We start from the raw sequence: 26,611 nt of genomic DNA, 5'->3' as shown, positions 1-26,611 counted from the left end.
GTTGCGCCTTCGCCCATAGCCCCGCCTAAGGACTGGTTGCGGCCTCAACCTTGTTTCTGGGGCTAATTCAGTACCTAGCCCGCGCACCTACTCTACTCGGGACCGACTGGTACCCAAGCCAGGAAAAACTAGAACTTCTCTGCCTAACATAGTCGAAAGCAACCGACAGAGCCAAAGCTGAAGCCCCGCCTCTTCCGGCTCTCGGCCGGAAGTGGGAGTGGCGACATTCTTTCGCTTGGGGTCTTTCCGCTGCTGGCGGTTTGGCGTTGGTCGTGGTCCGAGCCAGGCCAGTATCTGTGAGGCCCGCGCGAAGGCGAGGGAAGGAGGTGAAAGAAGGAGTTAAAGGTTAGGCGCCTGCTTAGAGAGGCTGGCTCGCGGCGCTCGCTTCTGCTCGGGCCTCGGGCCTCGGCACGGCCAGGCCCAGAGGACGCTTGGCAAAATGCCGTAAGGGCGCTTCCGCGGGATCCTTGCGGTTTCATTCTGTACTCCCCGCTTCGAAAGCAACCGTCGTGATTTTTCTTCGGGAGGAAAGTATTAACGCATTTGAGGTCGGTTGACTCGAGTGTCCTCGCGGCCTCACGGACCTGGAGATTCAGGAACATTCCGGTGAGCACTGGGGGAAAGTTGATTGTTTCCTTTTTTTTTTTTTAACTTTATTTTATTGATTTGTAATAATTTTACAATGTTGTGTCAAATTCCAGTGTAGAGCCCAATTTTTCAATTGTACGTGAACATATATATATATATAGTCATTGCCACATTTTTTTCTCTGTGAGCTAACATAAGATCTTGTATATATTTCCCTGTGCTGTTTCCTTTTGTATACAAAAGATTTCATCTGAAAATCTGGCGTTCTTTCTTTATTTTTGGCATATTACATTCAGATAGAAATATACTTTCATAGCTGTCTATGGTGCCATTTTTCTGTGTAGAAGTGTAAGTTTGTATAGGGCATAAGTCTTTCTACGAAAGAGAAACAAGAATACTGACTTATCTCTTCATCTGAACTTCCTCAGCCTGTACATCCCCACAGAATTTCAAAACATGATATTCCAAGAGAAAAGAATGAAGGCTTTTTTTTGTCCTTTCTAGGAGAGTTGACCTCATTAACGGATGTTTGGACTAAGTATATTTTTTCCCACATTTTTCTTTTGAAAAATCGTAAACTTAAATGAAATGTGAACGTTCAGTACAGTTAATGTCCGTTGAAGTAGATTCACCCATTTTTAGCATTTTGCAAGTTTGCTCTCTAGAGAAATAAATACATTTTTTGGTGAACTGTGTGAGAGGGTAAGTTGAAAATAAACTGCAGGCATGTGCCTTTAAATACTTGGCAATATATGTAAAGATAAGGACATTGTGCTAATTAAACCACAATACTTTTATTTCCCCCAAGAAAATTTAAAATAATAATGTCACCCTCTGTCTGCTCTGTGAAAACTGAAATCCTCCACATTGTTCCAGAATATACTTCTGGGTGTTTGGGGATGCAGTTAGGGTTTTTTTAAGCAAAGTTTTTATTTTGAAGGAAAAAGTACATTTTCTCATTTTTTGTTTTTGGCATAAGTTTTAATTCTTTCCAGGGGAACCAAAACCTCCTGAGCCCCTTTCAGTGTCATCTAACACTTGATCTTCCTCTATTTCTGGGTAAAAAAATCCGTTCACGAATGAGCTGTGCAATTCAATCACCCTTTTTGACTTCAAGCTTTTCTTTGCCAAAATTAAATAGTACAACACCAACATTTCCTCTGTAATCTTCATCTATGACACCAGCTCCTACATCTATGAAGTGTTTTGCAGCCAAGCGTGAACGTGGAGCTACTCCTTCATAGCACCCAGAAGGAAGAGCTATCTGAATGTCGGTTTTCACAAGGGCCTTCTCCATGGGTGATGCTGTGTAATCGTAGGCATTGTACAGGTCATAGTCCGGCGCGCGCGGACCCCTTGGGGCGGTGGCGTGCTCTGAGAGCCGGGCAGAGCGGAGCCGTGTGCCGCCCTCCTCCGCGGCAGGCCGGGCCGCTTGCTGGGGGAGATGACGTGTGTCTCATGAGAGCAGGGCGTGGCAGGACAGAAAGTGAGCCCAACTGGGAGCAGGAGCAACAAGAGAGAGCAGTTAGGGTTTTAAGATGGCAATTTTGTGTGTCTTTTAGTCTCCTTTAACCTAGTCTATAATGATTTTTTGAAAAGTAAGATGTTTTAGAAAGTTACACATTTTAGAATTTCTTTTTAAATTGAGGTGTATTTGACATATATTAGTTTCAGGTGTACAGCCTAATGATTCAGTGTTTGTGTATATATTCCGAAATGATCACCACAATAAGCCTAATTAACATCAACACCCATACTGAGGACTTATTTTGTAACTGGAAATCTGTACCTTTTGACCACTTTTACCCATCTGTCCCATCTCCCTTCACCCTCATCCAGCAACTGTTAATCTGTTTGCTATATCCATACCTTCTAGAGGTTTTTTGTTGGTTTGTTTTCTTTCTTAAAGTTCTACTTATAAGTGAGATGGTACGATATCTGTCTTTGTCTTTGACTTACTTCATTTAGCATAATGACCTCAAGGTCCATCCATGTTCTTGGAAATGGCAAGATTTCCTTTTTTTAGTGGCTGAATAATATCCCATTGTGTGTATGTATTGGGTATGTATGTATATGCACGCGTGTGTGTTGTGTGTGTATGTTTTTTTAATTCATAAATGGACATTTCAGTTGCTTTCATGTCTTAGCTATTGTAAATAACACTGCAGTGAACATAGGAGTATATATATATCTTTTGAGTTGGTATTTTTGTTTTCTTCATATGAATGCCCAGTAGTGGAACTGCTGCATGATGTAGTGGTTCTATTTTTAATTCTTGAGGAACCTGCATATTGTTTCCCATAGCGGCTGCACCAGTTTTCATTCCCACCGGGAGTGCACATGGATTCCCTTTTCTCCACATCCTCAACAACACTTGTTACTTGTCATCTTTTTGATAATAGCCATTCTAAGAGATGTGAGGTGATATCTCATTGTAGCTTTGATTTGCATTTCCCTTATTAGTAATGTTGAGCACCTTTTTAATTACCTGTTGGCCATCTGTATGTCTTCTTTGGAAAAAAAGAAGTCTATTCAGATCTTCTATCCATTTTTAAATTTGATTTTTTTTCTGTTGAGTTGTATGAGTTCTTCATTTTCTTTAGATATACCTTAACAGGTAAATGATTTGCAAAAACTTTATTCACAAAAACAGGACTGTGAGTTATAGTTTGCCAACTTTTGGTCTACAGGCTTCAAAAGATCATTTACAAAACACACTGTAGGTGATGTTGAATGTTTTAAGTTGTATTTCATCAGGAAGACTTAGATTTATATCATCTTTCTGTCAGTAATGCTATATTTGATTAGGTAATGATCACCATAACCCTGTATTTTATTTTATTATTTTTTTAATTTATTAATAGAGGTCCTAGGGACTGAACCCAGAATTTTGTGCATACTAAGCATGCACACTGCCACTGAGCTGTACTCACCCCCGCCATAGAACCCTGTAGTTTATTTTATTTTTATTTTTTAATTGAAATACAGTCAATTATAGTGTGTCAATTTCTGATGTACATTACAATGTCCCAGTTATGCATATATATATATATATGTATATTCATTTTCATTTTTTAATTAAAGGTTATTACAAGATATTGAACATAGTTCCCTGTGCTATACAGAAGAAACTTTTTAAAATCTGTTTTTTATATATAGTGGCTAACATTTGTAAATCTCAAACTCCCAAATTTATCCCTTCCCAACCCCTTTACCCGAACCCTGTATTTTAAAGATAGACTTTTCCTCTTGAATAAAAAAGTGGTATGTGGGGTGATATTTTGACACAGACTATCTTCTTTTCTAACAACTTTTCTATCAATTGTTCTGGCATCTGGATTCTAGCACTACTAGCAATGATTTATATATGTTGTTTTATATCTGTAGAAGTGCATTTTCAGGGTAAGATTTTAAGGTTGAATTTCTAGGTCAAAGGGCAAAAACATTTAATTTTTCTGAGTATATAAATCCCTTTCATAAAAAATCTTGTGCCATTTGGTAGTTTCTGAATCAACATTAAAATAGGATTAAAATTACTTGGGACAGACATAGAAACAAATTTTAGTGCAAGGCACTTGTTTTCAAAAACTATATCTAGTCCACTTTCTTCCTAAGTGAGAATACTCAAATACATTTCAGAAGGACAGTATTTTGGTTCATATTGTAAAAATCAAAACACTGCACAGGTGTTTTATATGATTTCTATTTAATTTTGTGGGTTTTTTTAAACTTCACTTTGTGTATATCTATGCAGTTACCATTTTTGTGGGGACTAGCAATTCTCTGACAGTCCACCAGTCATCACTGAGTTACTTTAATGACCTAGGCTGTGCCAGGAACAGGGACACAATGGAGATAAAAGCAAAGATAGTGCTACTGCTACTGTGGGGTTTACAGTTTATTTAGGAAGACATTTGAAATGATTATTGGCAAGTTTGTTATCTGGACATAATAATGGCATAATATGAGAGGAGAAGGTGTATTAGAAGGTGTTGATATTTAAGTTGTAAATGAAAGCATGAATATGATTTAGCTAATCTGGTCGTTGAGCTAGGGCGAGGAGGTATAAAGTGAATGAGAACATTTCAGATGAAGGGAGCCTGTAAATCACACTTTGATTTAAACAGGAGAAGTGTAATATAAAGATGTAAAGAGACTTCTAACACTTTTTAAAAAAATTATTCTGTTACTTTGGGAAAAAGGTTTATATAATAGGTTAAATTAGTAGAAATTGATGTAGAATCGCCATCATTTCAGTCTCATAGTAGCTAAGAGACCAAACGTCTAGGATTGCAGCAAGGAGATGATATTGGCCCTTCATTACCTCACACAGTGCAAACACCTCCAGCATTTCCAATTGCCATTAGAAAGTCTAGCACAAAACCATGACCTAGACTGCCATCTCTAGATTCTAGAGTTTATGAAGAGTATTTAGGAAGACCAAGCATGTAGGGGCTGCTTTTCCCCAACAGTGGACTTCAGACCTTGTTGGAAAAGGTGCCATGGCAGCCCTTTGGCTGTGAGGAAGTTTGCTAGGTGGCCAGGGCCAGAACTAGTCAAGAGTCACTGGGGAAGGAGGAAGCACCCCTCTAGGATGCAGAAGACCCATGGCTGGTGGGCAGATGTTGAAAGGGAATTGGGGTGCCACTACCAGTGCAAGACCCAGAGTACTAAGTATCTGTACAAGGAGGCCATGGGAAACCAGTGAGAGGTGTGCAGATAAACCAAGGCTGGTGTGAGTGCTCGGAAGAAGACAGTGTTCCTCCCACTCTTCCATTCGTAGAATAATTAAATACATTTCTGAAAACTGAGTTGTATATTATGTTATGAATGGTTATTTAGCTATAATTTCAGCGTGCTTGAGGAGTGGTATGAAAGATCTCCATTGTCTGTTGATCTCCAATCTTGGGTGCCTTCAGTGAGCGAGACTCTGTGCCACTCCTTGTACTGGAGACATTGGCATCCAAAACAGACACAGTGGTACCCATGATGTACAAAAAACAATAGCTCCCCCCAAAGCTGATCCTAATGTCAGCATTGCCAAGAAGCATTACTACAGACACAGAGGTCATTATGCTAAGATTCTGTTTCTCTAAAAATGTAAGTGCTTTCCAATACAAATATAATGTATATAGATCGTGTATATAATGAAAATATTTTCAGTACCCACAATAAGCAAAAATGAAAAATATATGACTATATTTTATTTTACCTTACATATGCTAAACTATTACTTAAACATTTAATCAGTATAAAAATTGAGATATTCTACGTTATTTTCTTCACTTGAAGGGTTTTGACTTTACTGGACACTAAAGTTTTATCCTATATACTTGATTTCTGTTTAGATCATACATAATTTACAGTCGAAAAGAGTTTCAATGTTCAAGTTGTTCCAAATATATAGGTAAGCTATAAGCTCCTAATGAGGTATCTGGTACATAATGTCCTCAGTGAATAGCAATTGATGTTACTGATATTCTTGTTATAAAACATATGCTTTTAGTAGATTTCACATATGTTACCTGCACAGAAAGAGCTAATTTATGATGTGTGATTGATTACCAATAATTGTTGATTAATGATTGATATGAAGCAGGGCTCCAGATAACCCAGTCTCCAGGGGGATGGAGATGGCCATATCCACTTATATTCATAAGCTGTCCTGACATGATCTTGGCATCAAGGAAAGGAATTTTTCAGGCAAATTTCACCATCTTTGCAGCATGACAGCCCATGACATGGACCATAGTAAGTCCTTGTTAATACTCTTTTTCAGGACCTCTACTTTAGCTTCTGCCTTCACAGTATAGAGTTCTTTGGTCTGGGCCTGAGTGGTCATGCTGCTGGTTCATCTAGGAAGAGCTGAAGTGGGCTAGAGGACGCTGTTCTCTAAGTCAGCTTTCTGGTATATGCATTTGCTAGAGTTGCCATATAATCTTCTTCATGTGTTTTATTGCCTTGACAAGTGAAGAGTCACATTATCAGGTATTAATTTTCCTTACCTGTAAAATGAAGCCATTACTCTTTTCCAGATGGGCAGCATGGCTCCCCAACCCCTTTTCTGGCTCCACATGAGACAGGGCTACTCTGGCATTTCACAGCAGTAGTGTATATTTGCTTGAGATTTCTTGAATTTTCAGGGATACTAGGGGATTTCAAGCAAGAATGGAATGACTTCTGGGCCGTGAATGTGGGAATTATGGTCCTCTCTGTATGCTTATGCCTTTTTTCTTTTTTCCTAGGTGTTCTTTCTAAGAACCCTTTCTGCCTTCCTGAAGAAAAGACAGAGGGAGAAAGGATGGTGACTGAGTGTTTGACAGATTGTTCTCAGGTAAGAAAAAAGTGTATCCTTTTACAAAATGGTGTACTGCATCCACCAGATGGACCATTTGTCCACATATTGGTGACAAGATTACCTTGCATAATCTCAGTATTTCAATTATTACCCCCTCATATGATTCTCATGATAGACTGCACAACTCTTACTTTGCTCTGTGCACTGACAGAGAAGGAAGATGAGAATGTGCATTTCTCAAAAAAGTTTATTCATTCATCAGCATTTACAAGTGTCTGCAGTTTTCTCAGGGATTCCTGAATGAAGGAAAAAAGACAGAAAGAAATTTTAGGCTCTTTGGGCCAGATGAGTTCATGTGTTACAGGTTCCACTATAAAATGAAGGATATCAATCATGAGTGAGTGTAATTAGAGGAGAACCGAGGACCAGTGTGTCCTGGGGGAGATGGTAAGAGTCCTTGAATCCCTCTGTTGCCGTGGGGTGCTACATCTTCATTTCCCAGTGAACACTGGTGGAGGTGTTACTTTACTGAATCCAGCATGTGTGTAATGCCTTAGGATGCTGTGACCTTTGGCGATGTGGCTGTCAACTTCACCCAAGAGGAGTGGGCTTTACTGGACCTATCTCAGAGAAACCTGTACAGAGATGTGATGCTGGAGAACTACAATAACCTGATCACCACGGGTAAGACCGCCACCACTCCTGTAGCCTCTTACTGAAGAGGACAAGGTGTAACGTACTTCTTTGTTCCAGGATGGGTGATGTTAAATCGGAATACAGTGGGCATTAACACACTAGTCTTTCTATGAATGGATTTTAATTTGGGTGGTTTTTGTAAAAATATGACTTTAGGACTAACAGTATCACTGTTACTCTCTTAGAAATGTGCATTCTCAGACTCCACCTTTGACCTACTGAATGAAACTCTGGCATTGGGACCCAGTCATCTGTGTTTTAACAAACACTTGAAATAATTCTAATGGACACCAAAGTTTGATAACCAGTGATGTATTGGTTTTGCCATGAGAATGAAAATCTTTTTTTGTCCCCACTTTATTTTTCTTTTCCATAAAAGCCTTAATGCTTTTTAAATGCATATATATACATCAGAACTGGGTTTCAGGAGCAGAGATAATCTTTTGGGGGCACAGAAGGAGGGGCTGTTTGCCTGTTTATCTCATTTAAAATTATTTTACTACATTCATTAGAAGTATAGGATTTGATTAATGGGATGGTCTGTCATGATTTATAAGAGCTATTTCTGTTAATATATCTCTCCTTGTGAATAGGCTATCAGTCGGTCAAACCGGCTCTGATCTCTTGGTTGGAACAAGGAGAGTTTAGGACAGTGGAGAGAGGAGCCCTCCAAGGTGAGCAATTATGAAAAACTTCTGTGGTCAGTGAAAACTTCCATGTGTTTGGGATTATAATGAGGAAACTTGTTAAGAAAGCTAAGATCATTAGTCTCTAGTACTTTGGGATTTCTTCAGCTCATACGTACTTACTTTTCACTTACTCAGAATTCCCCATCATCTCACAAAATAATCTGTTGTTTCTTTTTTAACTTTCATTTTGTTGTATACTCTATTCAGAACTTGTTTACTTTCTTTCCCTGATAATATTCTAACCTATACTACTTCCTGCAAGTTCTTAAACTGGTTACTCTCTTTTACTTTAGAATGGGAAATGAATCAAAAAGTCAAAGACTCCTCAATTCAGCAGGATATTTTAGGGGGAGAAACACCCAATGGGATAGAAATGTAAAGAATGGTAAGTTTGAAATCATATTTATTATTTTACAATTCAGAAAAGATTGAGATGTTCAGTAGAAAGATCACCACAAGTGATAGATATTTGGCTTAAGTGGCATTCACCCAGAGGAGAACAATGGTTTTGGTGAGATACTCTGAATGTATGAATTTGAGGATACCCTAAACTTAGGTTGAAACTCATGCTTCAAAATTCCCACAAGGACTCATTCCCACTTATATAACTAGACATTGAGTTTTTAAAACAATTCCATGAAAATGTACAGGAATCTTTTAAGATGAGAGTAGATGGCACATCATTCTAGCATGATTCCACCATTAAACTTAAATCAACAGGGCAGGAAGTATATGAATGTAATGGAAATGTTAAAAATCATCACCATCATCCTAATGTTTCTATTTTGAGATGGACAGAATTGAGACAGAGAAGTCTTTGAATCATCATTCATCCATTCTTCCACAGGCAAGAAACCACAATGGACTGGAACTCTATGACTGTAAGCAGAGTGGGAAAGACTTTAGTGAACATTTGTGCCTTAAGACACACAAGAGAACTCAAAATGAAGGGGACACTTATGAGGATAATCAGTGTAGAAAGAGCTTCCTTACTGTGCAGAAGAAACCCTCTACTGGAGAGAAACATCCTGGGTTTGTTCAGTGTGGAAAAGCCATCAGTGTGACTCCAAATATTGTGTATGGGAAAACTAGCACAGCAGAGAAAGCCTTCGAGGCAGTGATGGTGGGAATGCCTTTGTTAATGAGTCTTATCTTCAGGCACAAACGAGAACTCAACAATAGAGAAAAACTCTCGTGAATGGAAGGAGTATGGGAAAGCTTCTGTTCACTCCACGTGCCTTGGTATACGTGTGCAAACTCGCAGTGCTACCAAACATGAATGTAACGAATGTGGGAAAGCTTATGCTGCATCCTCAAGCCTTAGGAGACATATAAAAACTCACACTAGGGAGAAGCGTTTTAAATGTGACAAATGTGGGAAGGCCTTTGCAACGTCCTCATATCTTATTAATCACTTTCGGACTCACACTGGAGAGAAGCCTTTTGAGTGTGATGAATGTGGGAAAGCTTTTGCCAGGTCTTCACACAGTATCACTCATGTGTGTATTCATTCTAGAGGGAAACCTTATAAATGTACAGAGTGTGGGAAAGCCTTCCCCTCTCCTGAAAGCCTACACAAACATGTAAGTAGGCATACTGGAGAGAAACCCTATAAATGTAAGGAAAGTGGGAAAGCCTTCATTACTACTTATCATCTTGGTAGACACTTAAAAAGACACACTGGAGAGAAGACCTTTGAATGTACGGTATGTGGGAAATCCTATGCAAGTTCTTGATGTCTTGAAAATCACATTCAAATTCACACTGAAATAAAATCTTACAAATGTAAGGAATGTGGAAGAGGCTTTCTATATTCTTTCTACCTTAATGTTCACATGCATTACACTGGAGAGAAACCCTATAAATGTGAAGAATGTGATGAAGCCTTTGATACATACTCATACTTCTTTAACCATAAACAAATTCACTCTGGAAAGAAACCCTATAAATGTAAGGAATGTGAGAAAGCCTTCATTACTACTTAACGTCTTAGTAGACACTTAAAAAGTCACACTGGAGAGTGGTCCTTTGAATGTATGGAATGTGGGAAAGTCTTTCCTATTTCCTCAGGCCTAGCGAAACCTAAGAATTCACAGTTGAGAAAAGCCCTATGAATGTAAGGAATGCGGGAAAGCCTTCACTTTCCTCAGGCCTAGCTAGACATTTAGTGATTCATACTGGAGAGAAACCATACAAATGTAAGGAATGTGGGAAATACTTCACTCAAAATTCCAACCTTTCACAACATGAAAAAACTCATGGTGGTAAGAAACCCAGAATATGAGCAATTGGGAAAGCCACCAGTTAATCCAGTTCATTGTACGTGTATGAAAAACCCACTGTGTATAGAGAAACAATAAACGTTAAAAATGTGGGAAAGCCTTCGGTTCTCCATTTCTTTTGATGTATTGTAAGAACTCACCCTGGAGAGAAATTTTATCAATGTCAGGAATGTGGGGAAGCCCTCAGTCTTCCCAACTAACTTCAAAGACATTAAAAGGCCGTACTGAAGAGATGATCTACTCGGGTAAAGAAGGTGGGAAAGCCATCAATTTCCTCACAACCCATCCTACTAGGGCTCACAGTGGAACCATACAATTAAGAGACATGGGAAGCTCTTTACTATTTCCTCAGTGAAATATATATTCCTTAAAATATGGGATATCTTGCATTGCAGAGGAACTCTACTGATGTAAGATTTATGGGAAAACATTCTCCTACATACAATGTTCATTTGTGACCTCACTGTGCAAAAAAAATTCATTAGTGTAAGAAATGTAGAGTCATCATTATTTTCCATTACATTGTTCCTCATCCTTAATAAACATGGTGGGCTGATTCACAATGAAGATAAAATGTAGGAAGTATAGGGTGTGGTACCCTAAGTTTGCATCTTAGGATCTTCTGAGATAGGTACAGCATGAATAATGCAGCTATGAATGGCAGTGCAGGTGTCTTTTCAAGTTCCTGCATTCAGTTCTTTGGGTGAAACTTCTTTGGTTAAGCTATAATAGCCAATATTCGCTGGATACTAAGCCAATTCTATGTGTATTCTCATTCACTTTCAAATCTTACTGTATTATAGCAAGTGTGTTTTTCAGAAGGATGTTGAGAAGATGCACAAAATAAGGAGCTTTTGATATACAGAAAGTCCGTAGTTTGGGTATCAAGATGTAGTCTTAGCAGCTATCTCACCAGAGTACCTTAAATTTATGTTTTTGTTTTCCTTTCTCTCTTGATGCATATTTAATTACATTCCCTGGAGGATTGGAATTATAATGGGATTATAATACATCAAGCAACCTAAGATCCAGTTATCTTGCTATATCTAGATAAAATAATCTTGAGAAGGCTCTCAGTTGTCTGTTAGAATCACTGAATGCCTTCAGTGTACAAGACTCTGTGTCAGATACTAGGGGAATACTGGTAACCAAAAAGCAAATAACACTGTCCATGATAAGCAAGATTCTCCAAAAGCAAGCAGATCCATCCTGTTGTGAGACAGCATGAGCTGTAATTCAAAAAGTGTTTCTAGGCAGAATTCAAAGATTGAGATTTTTTGAAAGGTGAATCTACTTAATAATATTGTTACAAAATATATAAAACAATACTTAACAGAAATACAAAGAGAAATGAACTCAAAGTTCACAATTTCAGTGCGAAATTTCTCCCATATTGCTTCTCTAAAATACAGAGAAAAATCAGTTATGATACAGATTAGAAAATGATGCATAAACTACCTATATATGTGTGTGTGTGTACAGAATATTGTATCTAGTAGCTTAGAAGTCAGACAAGTGCTTGCTGAAGGGGAGGTGGAGGGAATGGATTGAAGTGGGAAAGAAGACTTGCAAGGAAAAGGAGTATGTTCTGGGTCTTGTTGAGGCTGCTGAATAATGCGGTTCACATACATGCAATTTTCAAAAGTTATTCACTGAATACTTAAGACTCATACATTTGTACATTAATGGTATCGCAATGAAAAAAATTTAAACATCCAAACTAAACACACTTGTGGGCCTGTTCAGCACAAAGTATCCAGTTTGAGGACTGTGGTATCAAGTAAAAATCTCTAGGAAATAGACAGCTGAGTTTTACCTCTGACCCTATGTGACTTTAGGGTAACAAAAAACATTAGTAAACAAAAGACACTTAATGCTGCCTATGACATACAAAAACTCTCCCCCAAAAAAGCAGATCCTAAAGCCATACAACATAGACTTTATGTATATGGTTTCGGCTTCTCATCTCTGGGGTTACCATGATGGTGGATTTGGTTCATGGATAGTGAACTGTGGAATTTTCTACCTTTGTCATTCGAATACTATGGTGGAGATTACCATTTAGGCTGCTCTTCAGTTTTTGTTTATTAAACACTGGTTTATTTGAAACAAAGTGAGTTGACCTTTAGACCACAGGAAGTTAAAAGATATCAAATAAGTGAACATGAAGGAAATTGGAGGACTAAATGAATAAAAATAAAAGCAAAACAAAGTGGTAAATAATGCTCACAGGTGGTTCTCTGAGAAGGTGCACATCTGAGGGAGAGCCATAGAATACACAGACATTGGAGAAAGTCTGACTTGACATTTCACCTCTGCAGAGGAGAGGGGAAAAGACCATAGCCAGATTAATTTGCTCTTTCCTTTACCTTGTTTTAGAGATTTTTTTTCACTCTGAGGTTTTAAATATGTTCTACTACCTTGCCTACAAAATTGTTATGGTTCCATTCATCTAAGATTGACTTTTGTATATGGGATCAATTTATGTCTTAATTTAATTTTTCCTCCAATGGACATAAAAATTTCATAGGGGTAACGTGTTTAGAAGTTCAACTTTCTCTGCTGATCAGCAGTGCCAAATCAGCTGTTGAAAAAAATTCTGTATTTATTTGGGTATGTTTCAGGGCTTGATGTTGTGTTTCTTTGGTTAGTTGGTCTAATTCTCTGCATAAGTACCAGTGGTCCTTGTTAATCTAACTTGACTATGTTTCTTAACGCCTAATAGAGCTATTCCCTATGCCATTGTTCCTCTTTAGGAGTGTCTTACCTGTTCTTGGCTTATTTTTAAAATAAACTGAAATGAATTCAGACAGAGAAAAAGATCAGAGACTGTATAAAAGACTCCAGTATGCCTCTATCCAGATTCCCTAATTTTTAACATTTTGCTACTTTTTCATTCTTGTTCATTCTCTCTCCCTACTCCCCATTCTGTTATTTTTTTCCTGAATCATTTGAGTGTAAGTTGCATATATTATGTCTCTTTACCCCTAAAAATGTTCAGTATGTGTTTCCCAAGAACAAGAATGTTATCTGAGCTTTAGTCCATATTCCTATTTTATCAGCTGTCCCTTTTCCTTTATTGCAGAATTTCCCCTTTAGTCCAAGGTCACTACTAATGCACATGAATGATTCTTGATAAAATGAACTAGTAAACAGGATTTTAAAAGACCTTTGTAAACTCCATAGTAACCACCCACAGAAATACACAGAAACTATCATTACAGGGAAAATGTAGAACTATTCCTCTATGATTGAAGGATGCCTGATATCAGTGCTGTTTTTCAACTTAGTATGGGAGGCCCTGGATGGTATGGACAGATCAGAAAAATAAAAAGCAGAAATACATACTTGAGGAAGAAAAAGTTTACAGAATAATGTCACTATCCTTTCTAATGTCTAACTAGGTCATCCCAGGGAGGAAATATTTGCAAATGATACAATTAGCAAGGGGTTAATATCCAAAATATACAAAGAGCTCATACAATTCAATATAAAAAAAATCAAACAAGTCAATCAATAAATGGGCAGAAGACCTGAATACACATTTTCCCAAAGACATACAGATGGCTAACAGGTGCATGAAAAATATTTAATATTGCTAATTATTAGAGAAATGCAAATCAAAACCACAATGAGGTTACACCTCATTCCTGTCAAAATGGCTATCATCAAAAAGTATACAAAAAAAGACGTTGGAGAGGATATAGAGAAAAGGGAACACTTGTACACTGTTGGTAGGAATGTAAATTGGCACAGTCACTAAGAAAAACAGTATAGAGGTTCCTTAAAAAACTGAAAATATAAGTACCATACATTCTAGCAATTCCACTCTTGGCTATACATCCAGAAAAAATGAAAATAGCAATTTGAAAAAAATACATGCACCCCATAGTTCATAGCAGCACCATTTACTATAATAGTCAAGACATGAAATAACCAGAGTGCCCACCAACAGATAATTGGATTAAGAGGTGGTTTTATAATTATATATAAATATAAATATAAATGAAATATTAGCCAAAAAAAATTGCCATTTGCAACGATAGGGGTGGACCTGGAGAATATTATGCTTAGTGAAATAGGTCAGACAAAGGAAGACAAATACTGTATGTTATCACGTATATGTGGATCTAAAATAGAATACAAATAATGTGTATGCAAGATAGATAGAGAGTCACAGAAATTAAAAACAAAATTTGGTTACCAAAGTGGGCAGGGACAAATTAGGGGTTTGGATGAACAGATACAAACTATATATAAAAACAAAGACATACTGTATATCACAGGAAATTATAGCCACTATTTTGTAATAATCTATAATGGAGTATAATCTGCAAAAATACTGAATCACTATATTGTACGCCTGAAACTAATGTAATACTGTAAATCAACTACCCCTCAATTAAAAACAAGGACTTAGAGACGACTACTAAAAGCAACACGTGATTCTGATCTGTCTCTTTGCTCTAAAAGACATTATTGGGACAACTGACAAAATTTGAAAGAGATCTGAGGATTAGGTGCCCGTAATTATCAGGGTGAATCCTGATTTTGATGGTTGTATTATGGTTGTGTATGAGCATGTATAATAAAGGATAATGTGATACCAGATTTCCAAATAAACCCCCAGTGGTTTGGGGTGGGGGTTCTTTGCTATGTACTTACTACAAGAGAACTTGTGATTTTTCTTTTTTTCAAGATTAAAAAAAATTAGAAAAAAAATTTTAATGGTAAATAAAGGTCAAATACAGGATTAATTGAATGGAGGAGACAGATCATCTCAAGAATCAGCAGGCTTATCAATATGGAAGAATCATTGTAAGTGTGCCAGGAAGGTGAGAATAGGCAGGTAGAGAAGCTTTTCAGGAGCATCCCACGAGATGAAAACCCAACCCCAGCCTCTCCTTTCTGACCTCTAAACCCGGCGCTGGGCCTCGTCCCGCCTCCAACACCACTTCCGAGTATGGGCCTCGCCTACCACGCGTAGCCACGCCTACAGACCAGTTACCAGCCCTCACCTCATCCGCTGGGCCTGCTTACACCTAGTCCCCGCGCTGCAGCGACCCCAATGCCCATCAGTACTCACGCGGGAGAAACTGCAGTTTCCCTGCCTGCAATGGTTGAACTCGATCGGTAGGTAGAATTCCCGAGCCCCGCCCCCTACAGCCGAGGCAGGAAGCGGAAGTGGCGTCACTGGTCCGCGGCGGTCTTTCCCGTGGCTCTGCGCCCGGTGGAGCAACTCACGTTGGTGGGTCGTCGTGTGGTTCGGCCTGTTCATGGGGAGGGCGATATGAAGGAAAGGCTCTGGGATGCAAGGAGCGTGTTAAAGGACAAGTTTGGCCCTTCACCCACGTCCGCCGGGACTTGTGCCCCGGCCTTCAGCCTGGTTGGGAATTTCAGTAAGAGTGTGTCCACGCGGTGTTTTCATCCTCCGTGCTTCCTTGTTCAGAAACTTTCAGTGTGACCTTTGTGACTTGAATCCGCGAGGGAAAGAATTTCCTCTGTTCCAGTCAACGTTGCTCAGACTTCCGCGCCTCCAGTTATCAAAGTCTGATGATTACGCCATGTTCAGGTGAGTACTGCGGAAAAGTCTGTTCAAAGGGCCTTTTTTTTTTTTTAGTGCCAAATATTGTTTCATTTGAGAATTTGGCTTTGTCTGCAGGCGTTCTTTGGTTCTGAATATTAAACAGAAGTAGAAAGATATTTTCTTCGTTTTCAAGGATGCGCATATTTCTGTATATAAATTTAAACGTATGTAGATCAGTTTGTTTTTTTTTTAAGAATACCGAGATACTCAACTACCTCGTCATCTGAAATTCCTAGGGCCCTGCATTCCCACAGAGTCAAAACCGGGGCCTCCAAGAGATAAGGTGGAGGCTTTATGATACTAGTTCTTGGCTAATTGAGTTTACAGTTAACTGGATGTTTGGACTAAGTGTTTTATCCCCACGGTTTTCTTTTGTAAAATCTTAAACCTCAAGAAGATTTGAACACTCAGTACAGTGAATGTTTGTTGTAGTAGTGATGCAGGAAAAACGGATGTGGGGCGTGAGGAGGGCTGTGTACCAGGTCTCGTTTGAGCCCCTGGGACGTGCCCCACCAAGTGTGGGTCCTTGGCTTTGCGTGGGAAAGAATTCAAGAGCAAGCCATAGTTGAGTAAAGGTAGATTTATTTAGAGATACTTGAGAAGGCAAGAGAAAGGCCATGAGGTGTGGGGGTTTGGTGCTCAGAGTAAAAGTAGGTGCACACTCCATAGACAGAGTGTGGGTCATCTCTCTTGAGGGGGAGAGAGGGCGGCCACGAGACGCAGTGTTGCCGGTTTTTATGGGCTAAGTGGCTTCATATGCTAAGTGAAGGACCAGTCTAACTAGCCTGGGGAAGAGGCCAGGATTCGCAGGAAGTTGGCTATTTCCCACTCTTTGACCTTTTGTGGCTAGCCTTGGGACTGCCATGGCGCCCGTGGGCTTGTTATTCACTGTGTTAATATATTACAATGGGCATATAATGAAGCTCAAGTTCTACTGAAAGTCAAATCTCCCACTGTCTTGAGCCTCAAGGCCTACTGGGGGTTGAATCTTTTGCCTTTCTGGTGTTAATTGCTGTGTTACTCCTTTAATGGCTGTGCCCTGCTCTCTTCCTGTCTCAGTAGATTCACTCACTTTCAGCATTTTGCACGTTTATTCTCTCTGTAGATTTATGAATACTTATTATGGTGAACTGTTTGGGAGTAAGTTGAAGATAAATTGCATACACGATATAATATCATCTAACATCTACTCTCCCAAAATGGAACTTCTCCACATTGTTCCAACATGTGGTTTTGGTCGTTTTGTTATTTAAATTCAGTCAGGGTTTATATATGACTATTGCTTATGTCTTTTAGTCTTTTTTAACCCAGATCAATTGCTACTGTTTGTCTGTTATATTCATTATATTGACTCTTTGAAGAGTCACATGCTTTCTTTTTGAAAGTCACACATTTTGATATTTCTGCTTTTATTTTCAGTGTGTTTAAATGTTTCCTCCATGTCTCTTTTTTCTTGTGAACTGGTATTTGGGTCCAGAGCCGAGGTTGACAAACTTGTAAATGTATGCTATCCTATGATTAGTGATGCTAAGTTTGCTTACTTGCTTAATGTGTGGATCACTAGAGCTCTCTGTTTTAAAGATGGACTTTTCCATAGAATAAAAAAGTCGTATGTGGAGTGATACTTTGATACTCAGAATGTCGTTCCCGATCACTTATTTTAGCATCTGTTAATAACTTGCAGTGAATAAACATCTGTATATAGTTTCACATGAATTTACAGGGTAAGCTCCTCGTTTTGGCTTCCCACATCAAAGGGGAAAATATACTTTGACTGGATATTGTAAATGCCCTTCCATAGGTCTTGGGTCATTTGTAGTTTCTGATCAACTTTTGAAAAATATGTCTAAAATTTTTAATGAAATAACATAAGGAAAAGTTTTTAGTTTTAATTTGAAGGTATTTGTTTTAAAAAAGATATCTTACTTTCATCTTAAGTAAAATATACAAATACATATTCAGAAATAACAGTATTTTGGTTTATATTCTGTTGTGCACATTTTATGTGAGTCTTACTTGATTTTTATGTTTTAATTCTATTTTTGTGTTTCTCTTACTTGTGTTTATGTATAATGAAACATTTTTGTGGGGAATAGCAAATTGTTTGATGGTCCATAAGTGGTCAGTGAGATTATTTCTAAGAATATATTTTATTTTACCTCATATATGTTAAATATTACATAAGCACTGATCCGTATGAAAAAATTGAGATCTTTACATTATTTTCTTCACTTGAAGCATTCAGTATTCACTGGACACTTAAGTTTTATAAGGTATATGTGTTTTTTTAAACTTTTTTTTTTTACTTTTTTTTGGTGGGGGGAGGGAGGTAATTAGGTTTATTTATTTATTCATTTATTTAGGAGGAGGTACTGGGAATTGAACCCAGGACTTTGTGCATGCCAGGCATGCACTCTACCACTTGAGCTATACCCTCCCCCCAGGTATATGTGTTTTGTGTTTAGATCATACAAAATTCATAATTGAAACAGTAGATTCAAATATTCAAGTTGTGAGCTTGAGTACTTGTGAGCTACAGTCTCCTAATGAGACATCTGGCTCATAATGGTCCTTAGTAAATGACAACTGATGTTAGTGATAGTCTTATATATAGGGCATACTGCTTTTGTAGCTTTCACACATGTTATCTTCAGAGAAAGAGCTAATTTATCGTGTTGGAAGACTGATAATTAATCTGTTGATTAATGATTGATCTGAAGCACAATTTTAGATAACCTAATCTCCAAAGCAATGGAGATGACCATATCCACTTACTTTCATTATATGCCTTGAAATGATCTTGGCATTAAGGAAAGGAATTTCAGGCAGATTTCATTATCATGATATACTCCACACCTCTCCGTCATGGGCTGTCTCTGATGGAGCATAATGCCCTGTCACTTCTGCCACCACATATTGGACAAAGTATGTTTCAGCTGGTGCTGGCTATCAGCAGTCATGCAATGGAGATGATGAGAGGATCCCAGGGATGGTGGGAGGAATGTTGACAACATCTACTACTCCATCCTTCACAGCACGATCAGCTCTAGTAACGTTCTCTTCAAAAAGAGAGCCAAGTTCCAAACATTCCACATATGCATAACTACCATTCCAGATGAAACCTCCAGAGAGTCCCAGAGAAAAAAATTAAACCATGTGAGAAAACAACTCTTATTCTATTGTATTCATTGTTACATGTCGTGGGATCTTAGAGAATGTATCTTAAAACTGCCGTAATAGGAAGTAAGGGTCTAACAGAAGAAAGGAAAGAAGGAAGGATGATCACAAAGAATGAAACAACATCTGAGCTTTCCTAGGCAGCATATTACTATCAATCATCTCAACAAACCATCTTTCAAATCTAGATTCCTACTTTGAAATTGAAAACCACATCTCTCTTCCTATGAAAAGTAGGATGGCAGAATCGGTGTCAACCAGCCAGGTCATAGTCTGAGTCAGTCTCAGTCTCTTCTTTTGAAAAGTGGGGTGAATGAGAGAAAATATCTCAAAGAAATGTTTTTCAAGATGATATAAAGTCATACATGGGAAGAAACAAGCACAGTCCTGCTATGGTAAGCACTATGTTATGACTATTGTATGATTTTCATCCCATTTCCTCCGGGGAAAACAAGCACACAGCCAAATGAGGGTGAAGAGCACCAACATTCAGGAGGATAAATTTGGAGGCAACCATGTCAGCACATGATATGATAAGTGCTTTACATCTAAAGTTAGAAATTGTAAGGGTGGCTGCAAAAAAGCTGACCAAACATGGAATTTTATAGGCGGCATATATGAAAGAAATGTCAAAAGAGAATTACCAAGGAAGTTGCTGAGGAGAAATGTAACACAAAAACAAAAGTGAAGTCACAGGTGCGTTGGAAATAGAAGAAATGAGCATGTCTTTTAGGGGAGAAGAAGAACTGAGAGATTTAAATTTGCAACATCCTGCCTTTGGGGCCCACAGTGTCCACTTAGTTCTGAGGCCCATGGCCTATCACGGACAAGGGGCTCCTCGGTTGAGGAGCGTGGTTCTTGTGACATACAGTGGACACCTGATAAATGTGATCTTCTAGTCTTAACCTCTGTCTTGTGTGACTCCCATTAATCAATATTCCCCTTAAACAGGGGTAGCCATCGAAGATGAAACTCTGGTCATTGCAAACACAACAGGTCTTTTACCTCTTTTGGCCTCCATGCAGCACTTTTAATTAATGACAATCCCTGTGGCTCCCTTTCAGAGACTGCCTGTCAGGTGGATTCTTCCAAGAAGAGGGGAAAGCATATGAACTACATAGAAAAGAGGAGGAAACAAGATCACAAAACCATTAAAATAAATTACAAATCACGTATGAGAGTGTAGGCTCACGTGTTCATGCTTGCAAGTGAGGATGTGTTGTACTAAAAAAATCTCTGGAATTAATTGCAAAACAAGATTGATAGATTGGATTTAAAATATTCAAAGCTTCTATAAATCAAATTTGTAAAATTTGAAAGGCAAATGTAAGGTTTGAAAGTAAATGTTGGCATCCTTTATGATAGAAGTTTCAGTGTTATTAATGCCTAGAGATTGCTAATTCATTAAAGAGGCAAAAGAATTGACCAATTTGCGCTGAGGAGGTGGTTGGAAGAGGCCTCTCTGAAATACGAATATTGAGCCATGAGAAGAAGAATGAGTAATTGTTAATAGGAGGAAATAGGGAAAGGGCAAAAATCAAAAGTAATTACATTATTTGATGTAATGTATGATACTTGATGTTGTGGACACTAAAGTGAAACAGTGACAACAATCAAACAGAACTAGTAAGTCCTATCAGTTAAGTTGAATCTGCTGCAAAAATAGTTATGGAATATCGTAGAAAAAATCCAATCATATTAGGAATAAAACAGACAACACATGGTGCATAATGAATCTCCAGTGCATAGTTAGTAATTGATCAGGCACAGGAAATTGAATAGCAGCCTACAATTGTAGGAAAGAGCAGAGACAAGGAGGAGATTCTCTGGGAAAATACTCTTATTGGGAAAAGGTTTCTAGATTCCAAGGAAAGAAGGAAACAGCAAGAGCTGGAAAAGACTGGTTTCAGTAGAAACTAAAGTACCTTCAAAGTACAGGGATTTCACTATATAGATGAAATAAATACCTGACTGTCCCAGTCTCATTATTCTAGAGGTAAAGCCCATTACCCACTTTCTTTACTGACAGATCAGAGTGTACAGAGAGGATATTGGTTATTTGGGAAATTGTATTGTAAAATGGATGTATTACACAAATTCTTCCATTTACTTGAAGAGTGCAGTCTTAGTTTGGACTGCTGTAACAAAACAGCATAAACTGGGGGGCTTATAACAGAAATGTACTTCTCATGGTTCTGGAGGCTGGAAGTCTGAGATCAGGGTGCCAGAATGATCAAGTTCTGGTGAAGACTCTCTTCCAAGTTATAGACTCTCTTATGGGTTACAGACTGTCCACTTCTCATTTTATTCTCACAGGGCAGAAAGCAGAGAGAAAAGACAAGCTCTCTCATGACTCTCAGAAAAGAATGAACCCAATAATAAGGTCTCCATCCTTGTGACTTCATCTAATCTTAATTACCTCCTGAAAGCCCTACCTCCTGATACAATCACATTGCAGGATAGGGTTTTGACATGAATGTTAGGGGGACACAAATACTCAGACCATAACACATACTAATGGGGAAATGAGTGCTTCCATCTAGGATGTGAGGGGCTGCTATAAAGATCACTGCTACATTTATTTCCAGAGTGAACTACAATATAAAATAAATTCTATAAGGCACTCACAGAACAGATTCATTTTTCTTCCCCAAAGCAGCTCTTGCCATCAGTGGATCCACTGGAAATTTACTCTTGCTCAAGGAAATCCATCCTCTCATTAAAAAAAAAAAACTTATGAGCTCTCCTGCACCGTGGCCTTGGTCTCCTAGTTCTCCTGCATCTACTCGGCCCTCATCCTGCACAACGATGAGGTGATGGTCATGGATGATAAGATCAAAGCCCTCATTAAAGCAGCTGATGTAAATGTTGAACCTTTCTGCCCAGGCTTGTTTGCAAAGGCTCTGGCCAATGTCAACATCAGGAGCCTCACCTGCAACATAGGGACTGGTGGGCTTGCCTGAGCAGCTGGTGCTGCACCAGCAGGAGGTCCTCCTGCCTCCACCACTGCTGCCCCAGCTGAGGAGAAGAAAGTGGAAGCAAAGAAAGAAGAATCCGAGGAGTCTGATGATGACGTGGGCTTTGGTCTTTTTGACTAAACCTCTATAGTAGCACATTCAATAAAAAGCTGAGCTCTTAAAAAAAAACAAACTTATGAAGTTCCATGAATGACACAAAGGACTTTCCTAGCTATAAGGTTCTATAACCTGTTAGTCCTGGGGAGAGGGTCTAGCTCACTGGTAGAGTGTGTGCTTAGCATGCATAAGTTCCTGGCTTCAATCCCCAGCACCTCCATTAAAAAATAAATTTTAAAAGTTTAAAAAACCCTGTTAATCCAAACTTACTTCCAAAACGTGAAACAAATTTGGTTTCATTCATTTAACAAATATTTGAGTGCCTGCACTGTATTATAGACTTGCTATACACAGTCAGACCAAAGTTGGCCAAATACCAATCTTGGTTTCCAGGGAGCACAGAGTCTAGATTTTTAGTAAACAGTAGCAAAGAGAGTAAATTAGTGAAGAACAGGACTAGAGGAAGTCTAAATAAGAGGTTTCAGATAGTTTCTTATCAATACAAGCAAAGGTATGTAGGCAAATGAGTGAATTTTATTTCCTTCCTGAGAACTGTATACCTTTTTTTCTTCCTAGACTTCATCTAGGAAAGTAAACCCAAATTTTGAATGACGTATGTTAATATTTGAAGACACAGCTTTCTGTGAGCACCATGTCAGTCCTTTCTATAATTGGCAGTGTCCCAGTTTTATTTCAATTGAGGTATGATACAGTAATATGCATGGATCTTAAACACATGAAGAACTTTTCTGATGTATTACACTGATGCAGCTACTTACCTAGTAGATCAAGATACAAGACATGTCCATCACCCAGAATGTGTTTTCATGTCCCTTCCCAGTCAATACCTCCCCTCACCAAGGTACCACTATTCTGACTCTTATCTTCATCAGTGGTTTTGCCTGCTCTTAAATTTCATTTAAATGGAATCATATAATATATATATTTTCATGTCACTCAGAATTATGTCTTTGAGATTTGTCTCTGTTGTCATACGTAGTGTATAGCAGTAATCTGTTCTTTTTATACTGGCATGGAGCTTTCTGTATTTTGGTATACCATAGTTTATTTATCCATTCTACCAGCAATGGGCATTTGAATTATTTCAGTTTGGTGCTGTCATGAAAACTACTGCTGTAAACCTTTTAAGCATTCATTTCTGTCAAGTATATACCTAAGAGTGGGAGAACTATGCTGTAGGACAGGAGTATGTTTAGATTTAGTAGATGTGCCAAAGTAATTGCATCCATTTAAACTTCGACTAGCAGTGTTTGAATGTTCTCATTGTTCCAGGTCCTTGCTAGCTCTTGGTATTTTCAGTCTAGCCGTCCATTGTGGATGCAGTATTTTCATTCTGGCCACCATCTAGTAGACGAATTGATGATTATCTTGATGCATCTAATGGTAATGAGGAGGAGGCAAAGGACGAACATTTCTGCACAGAAAAGAGGAGATAAATGACACTGAAGGAAGTTCTTGGGAAGCGGTTGCTCGTGGATGTATAAACTCAGAAGAAACCCAAGTGATGAATTTCAGAAAAAGAGGGATAAGACATATGCTCGAAGAAGTCAGACTGGTATTTCTGACTGTCAGAGCTTTGATCCTTGGTTATCAGTAATTCTCTAGTCCCAACACCCATGGCTCGTCACAGAGAGAAGAAAGACCTGCTGGCCAGTTTCCTCAGGGCCCCATTCATGTCCCTGTTCCTCAGGCTGTAGATGAAGGGGTTCAGCATGGGGGTGACCACAGTGTACATCACTGAGGCAGTTGCCTTCCTTGCGGAGGAGGGGGAAGAGGCAGAACTGAGATACACTCCTAACCCTGTCCCGTAGAATAAGGAAATGACTGTTAGGTGAGACCCACAGGTGGAAAAAGCTCTGGACTTACCCTCCACTGAGGACATTTTCAGTATGGAGGAAATAATCTTAGAGTAAGAGAAAAGGATCCCAGTCAGTGGAATAATACCTAGCAGACCACTCACAGAATACAGTGCAATGTAGTTGCTGAGAGCATCAGAACAGGCAGACTTGAGCACCTCAGCCAATTCACAGAAGAAGTGCGGGATTTCCGTTTGCATGCAGAACGAGAGATGCAATACCATGAAACTGTGGAGGAGAGACACTAGGACACTGAGAGACCAGGAGATGAGAGCCAGCAGACCACAGAGCTGGGGGTTCATTATGACCGTATAGTGCAGGGGGTGGCAGATGGCCACAAACCGGTCATAGGCCATCGCCATCAAGAGTAAGCTGTCCAGACACACAAAAACTAAGAAAAAATACATCTGGATGATGCAGCCTGCATAGCTGATGGCTTTGTTCTCTGTCTGGATGTTCACCAGCATTTTTGGAACTATGGTGGAATTGAAACAAATATCAGAAAAAGACAAGTTGGAGAGGAGAAAGTACATGGGGGTGTGGAGGTGAGAGTCAGAGCTGACAGCCAGGATAATTAGAAGGTTCCCAAGCACGGTGACCAGGTACATGGACAGGAACAGCCCGAAGAGGAGGGGCTGCAGTTCTGGGTCATCTGAGAGTCCCAAGAGGAGGAATTCTGAGACACGTGTTTGGTTTCCTGCGTCCGTGTAGCTGATCATTCTCCTAGGTAACTGACAAAGCAGTGCTAATGAAAGCAAACAATCAGGAGTTCCCAAATACAAAAATATTTTTATCCTCCCAATGACCCTCCGCCCAACATAAACAGAGGAACCCACATTTTTGAGTAACAATCTGAAATTCATTCACCTAGAGGATTACAAACACCATTATCTTGTACAGGTATCATTTGAGGGAAAATCTATTCCTCTGTCCTGACCTTTATCACATATTAGTCATTGCCTTCAAGATCTGAATCAATATACCATCAACCTTTGTGGTGTCCAGCTCAGCTTCACCTCATTTCAGATGTAGCACATCAATGGTTTGAACATTCTTCCTTCTTCATACCAAGCAGTGAAACGGTAGTCAGATGACCATTAAAGTTATAAATAAGACAAGAATATATGCTGTCATCAGCATCATCTGATTCAGAGTCTAGAGTCCTTTCAGGAGCCGCAAACCTAAAATCTTTAGGAATTTTTAACTAGGCTCTCCTCTCTTAGTTCCTACTTAGGTCCATGTTCCTGGAATTACTTGACTGCTGGGAAAAGCCTTTTACATGTGCATGTATACACACCCCTCTTTCTAAAAGCACTTACTAAGCCCAGATGGATCAACCAGATTGTAGCAGGGAAGAAGATCTTGGAAGGATGGATGGTGGGAGGTCTCCAGAGATAGCTCTTGTTATGGAATCCAAATAGACCTTGGGTCAGCAAGACAGTATTATTCTTTGTGGCCGGGGGTCAGTGAGCTGGGAGCAAAGGGACAGGTAAGGAGCATTTATCCTTTTAGAGACATCCACGGTTGAATCCCCAGAGCTCTTAATTAAATATATGCTCCTATTGTTACTCTATTTCTAAACACCTTTGCCCCTTGGGATAGAGATCCACAGTAAAGTGGAAACTGTGCTTGGCAATTGTATTCCCACGTGGGAGATTTGGGGGCAGTCATGCTTTCCTTCACATTGGGAGCTCTCCTTTCCTAAGATAATGATGTCACGGTTCAGGATTGTCTCTGAAAAATATCCCATTAGACTCTGGACTAATGTTCTTTGCCAGTCAGAATACTTAAATAGCAATTGTATACGGCCTGCTAAGTCTCTAACAGTACCCTAAATCAAACATTTGCCCTATTAGATGTGACTATAACACTGTGAATAAAACTTATTAACAAAACTATCAGTTAATACCATGCTGTTTATTATTATTCATTCATTTAATGATAACCCTAACAGAAGGGTTATTATGTCTATTTTAGGTGTGAATAACAGTAGAGAAAATGACTAATTTACTGCAGTCATATGCTGTAAATGGCAGAGTTGGGATTGGAGCAGATGCCTGACTTTAGAATAGATAGAAAATTGCTTTATAGTCCTTTGCATCCTTTTTTTATAAGTTTAACCTATAAAGCATTTTCACTTACTTACTTGTAGTGATAATGTGTTCTAATTTTATTTTCTAAGTTTCAAAATTGGAAATGCATGTTTTCTTTTAAAATCACATCAAAAAATAAAATACTTAGGAATAAACCTAACCAAGGAGGTGCAAGACTTATATGGCACCCAGTGAAGCCTGATTCCTGGATCTGTTTTCAAGAAAGGACTTGTCATTCAGTTTCACGGAA

At 38.8% G+C, this 26,611-nt stretch overlaps 3 protein-coding genes and 1 pseudogene across 4 annotated transcripts in view; 2 read left to right on the top strand and 2 right to left on the bottom strand.

The window, feature by feature from the left end:
* The first annotated feature begins 216 nt into the window (after positions 1 to 216).
* LOC102535998 (zinc finger protein 426-like) lies at positions 217 to 10,653 on the top strand. The gene is made up of 6 exons (XM_015240888.3): positions 217 to 606; positions 6,834 to 6,922; positions 7,444 to 7,570; positions 8,176 to 8,256; positions 8,565 to 8,656; positions 9,119 to 10,653. The coding sequence occupies exons 2-5, from the start codon at positions 6,890 to 6,892 to the stop codon at positions 8,648 to 8,650; spliced, it is 327 nt and encodes a 108-aa protein (XP_015096374.2). The 5' UTR covers positions 217 to 606; positions 6,834 to 6,889; the 3' UTR covers positions 8,651 to 8,656; positions 9,119 to 10,653.
* LOC102536255 (deoxyuridine 5'-triphosphate nucleotidohydrolase pseudogene) lies at positions 1,568 to 6,430 on the bottom strand (annotated as a pseudogene).
* A 5,125-nt stretch (positions 10,654 to 15,778) lies between the features above and the next one.
* The window catches only part of LOC116285083 (uncharacterized), a 75,952-nt gene continuing 65,119 nt past the window's right edge, over positions 15,779 to 26,611 (top strand). For both annotated transcript variants that reach the window (XM_072947620.1, XM_072947616.1), the window contains exon 1: positions 15,779 to 16,125. The gene's annotated coding sequence lies outside the window, so the exon portion shown is untranslated. The remainder of the gene's footprint in view (positions 16,126 to 26,611) is intronic.
* LOC102535501 (olfactory receptor 7C1-like) lies at positions 24,037 to 24,975 on the bottom strand. The gene has a single exon (XM_006206476.3). The coding sequence runs from the start codon at positions 24,874 to 24,876 to the stop codon at positions 24,037 to 24,039; it is 840 nt and encodes a 279-aa protein (XP_006206538.2). The 5' UTR covers positions 24,877 to 24,975.

The sequence above is a fragment of the Vicugna pacos genome, chromosome 22 (genome assembly GCF_048564905.1).
Source record: "Vicugna pacos chromosome 22, VicPac4, whole genome shotgun sequence".
NCBI classification, from domain to species: Eukaryota; Metazoa; Chordata; class Mammalia; order Artiodactyla; family Camelidae; genus Vicugna; species Vicugna pacos.
This window is presented reverse-complemented; position numbering and strand designations above follow the sequence as displayed.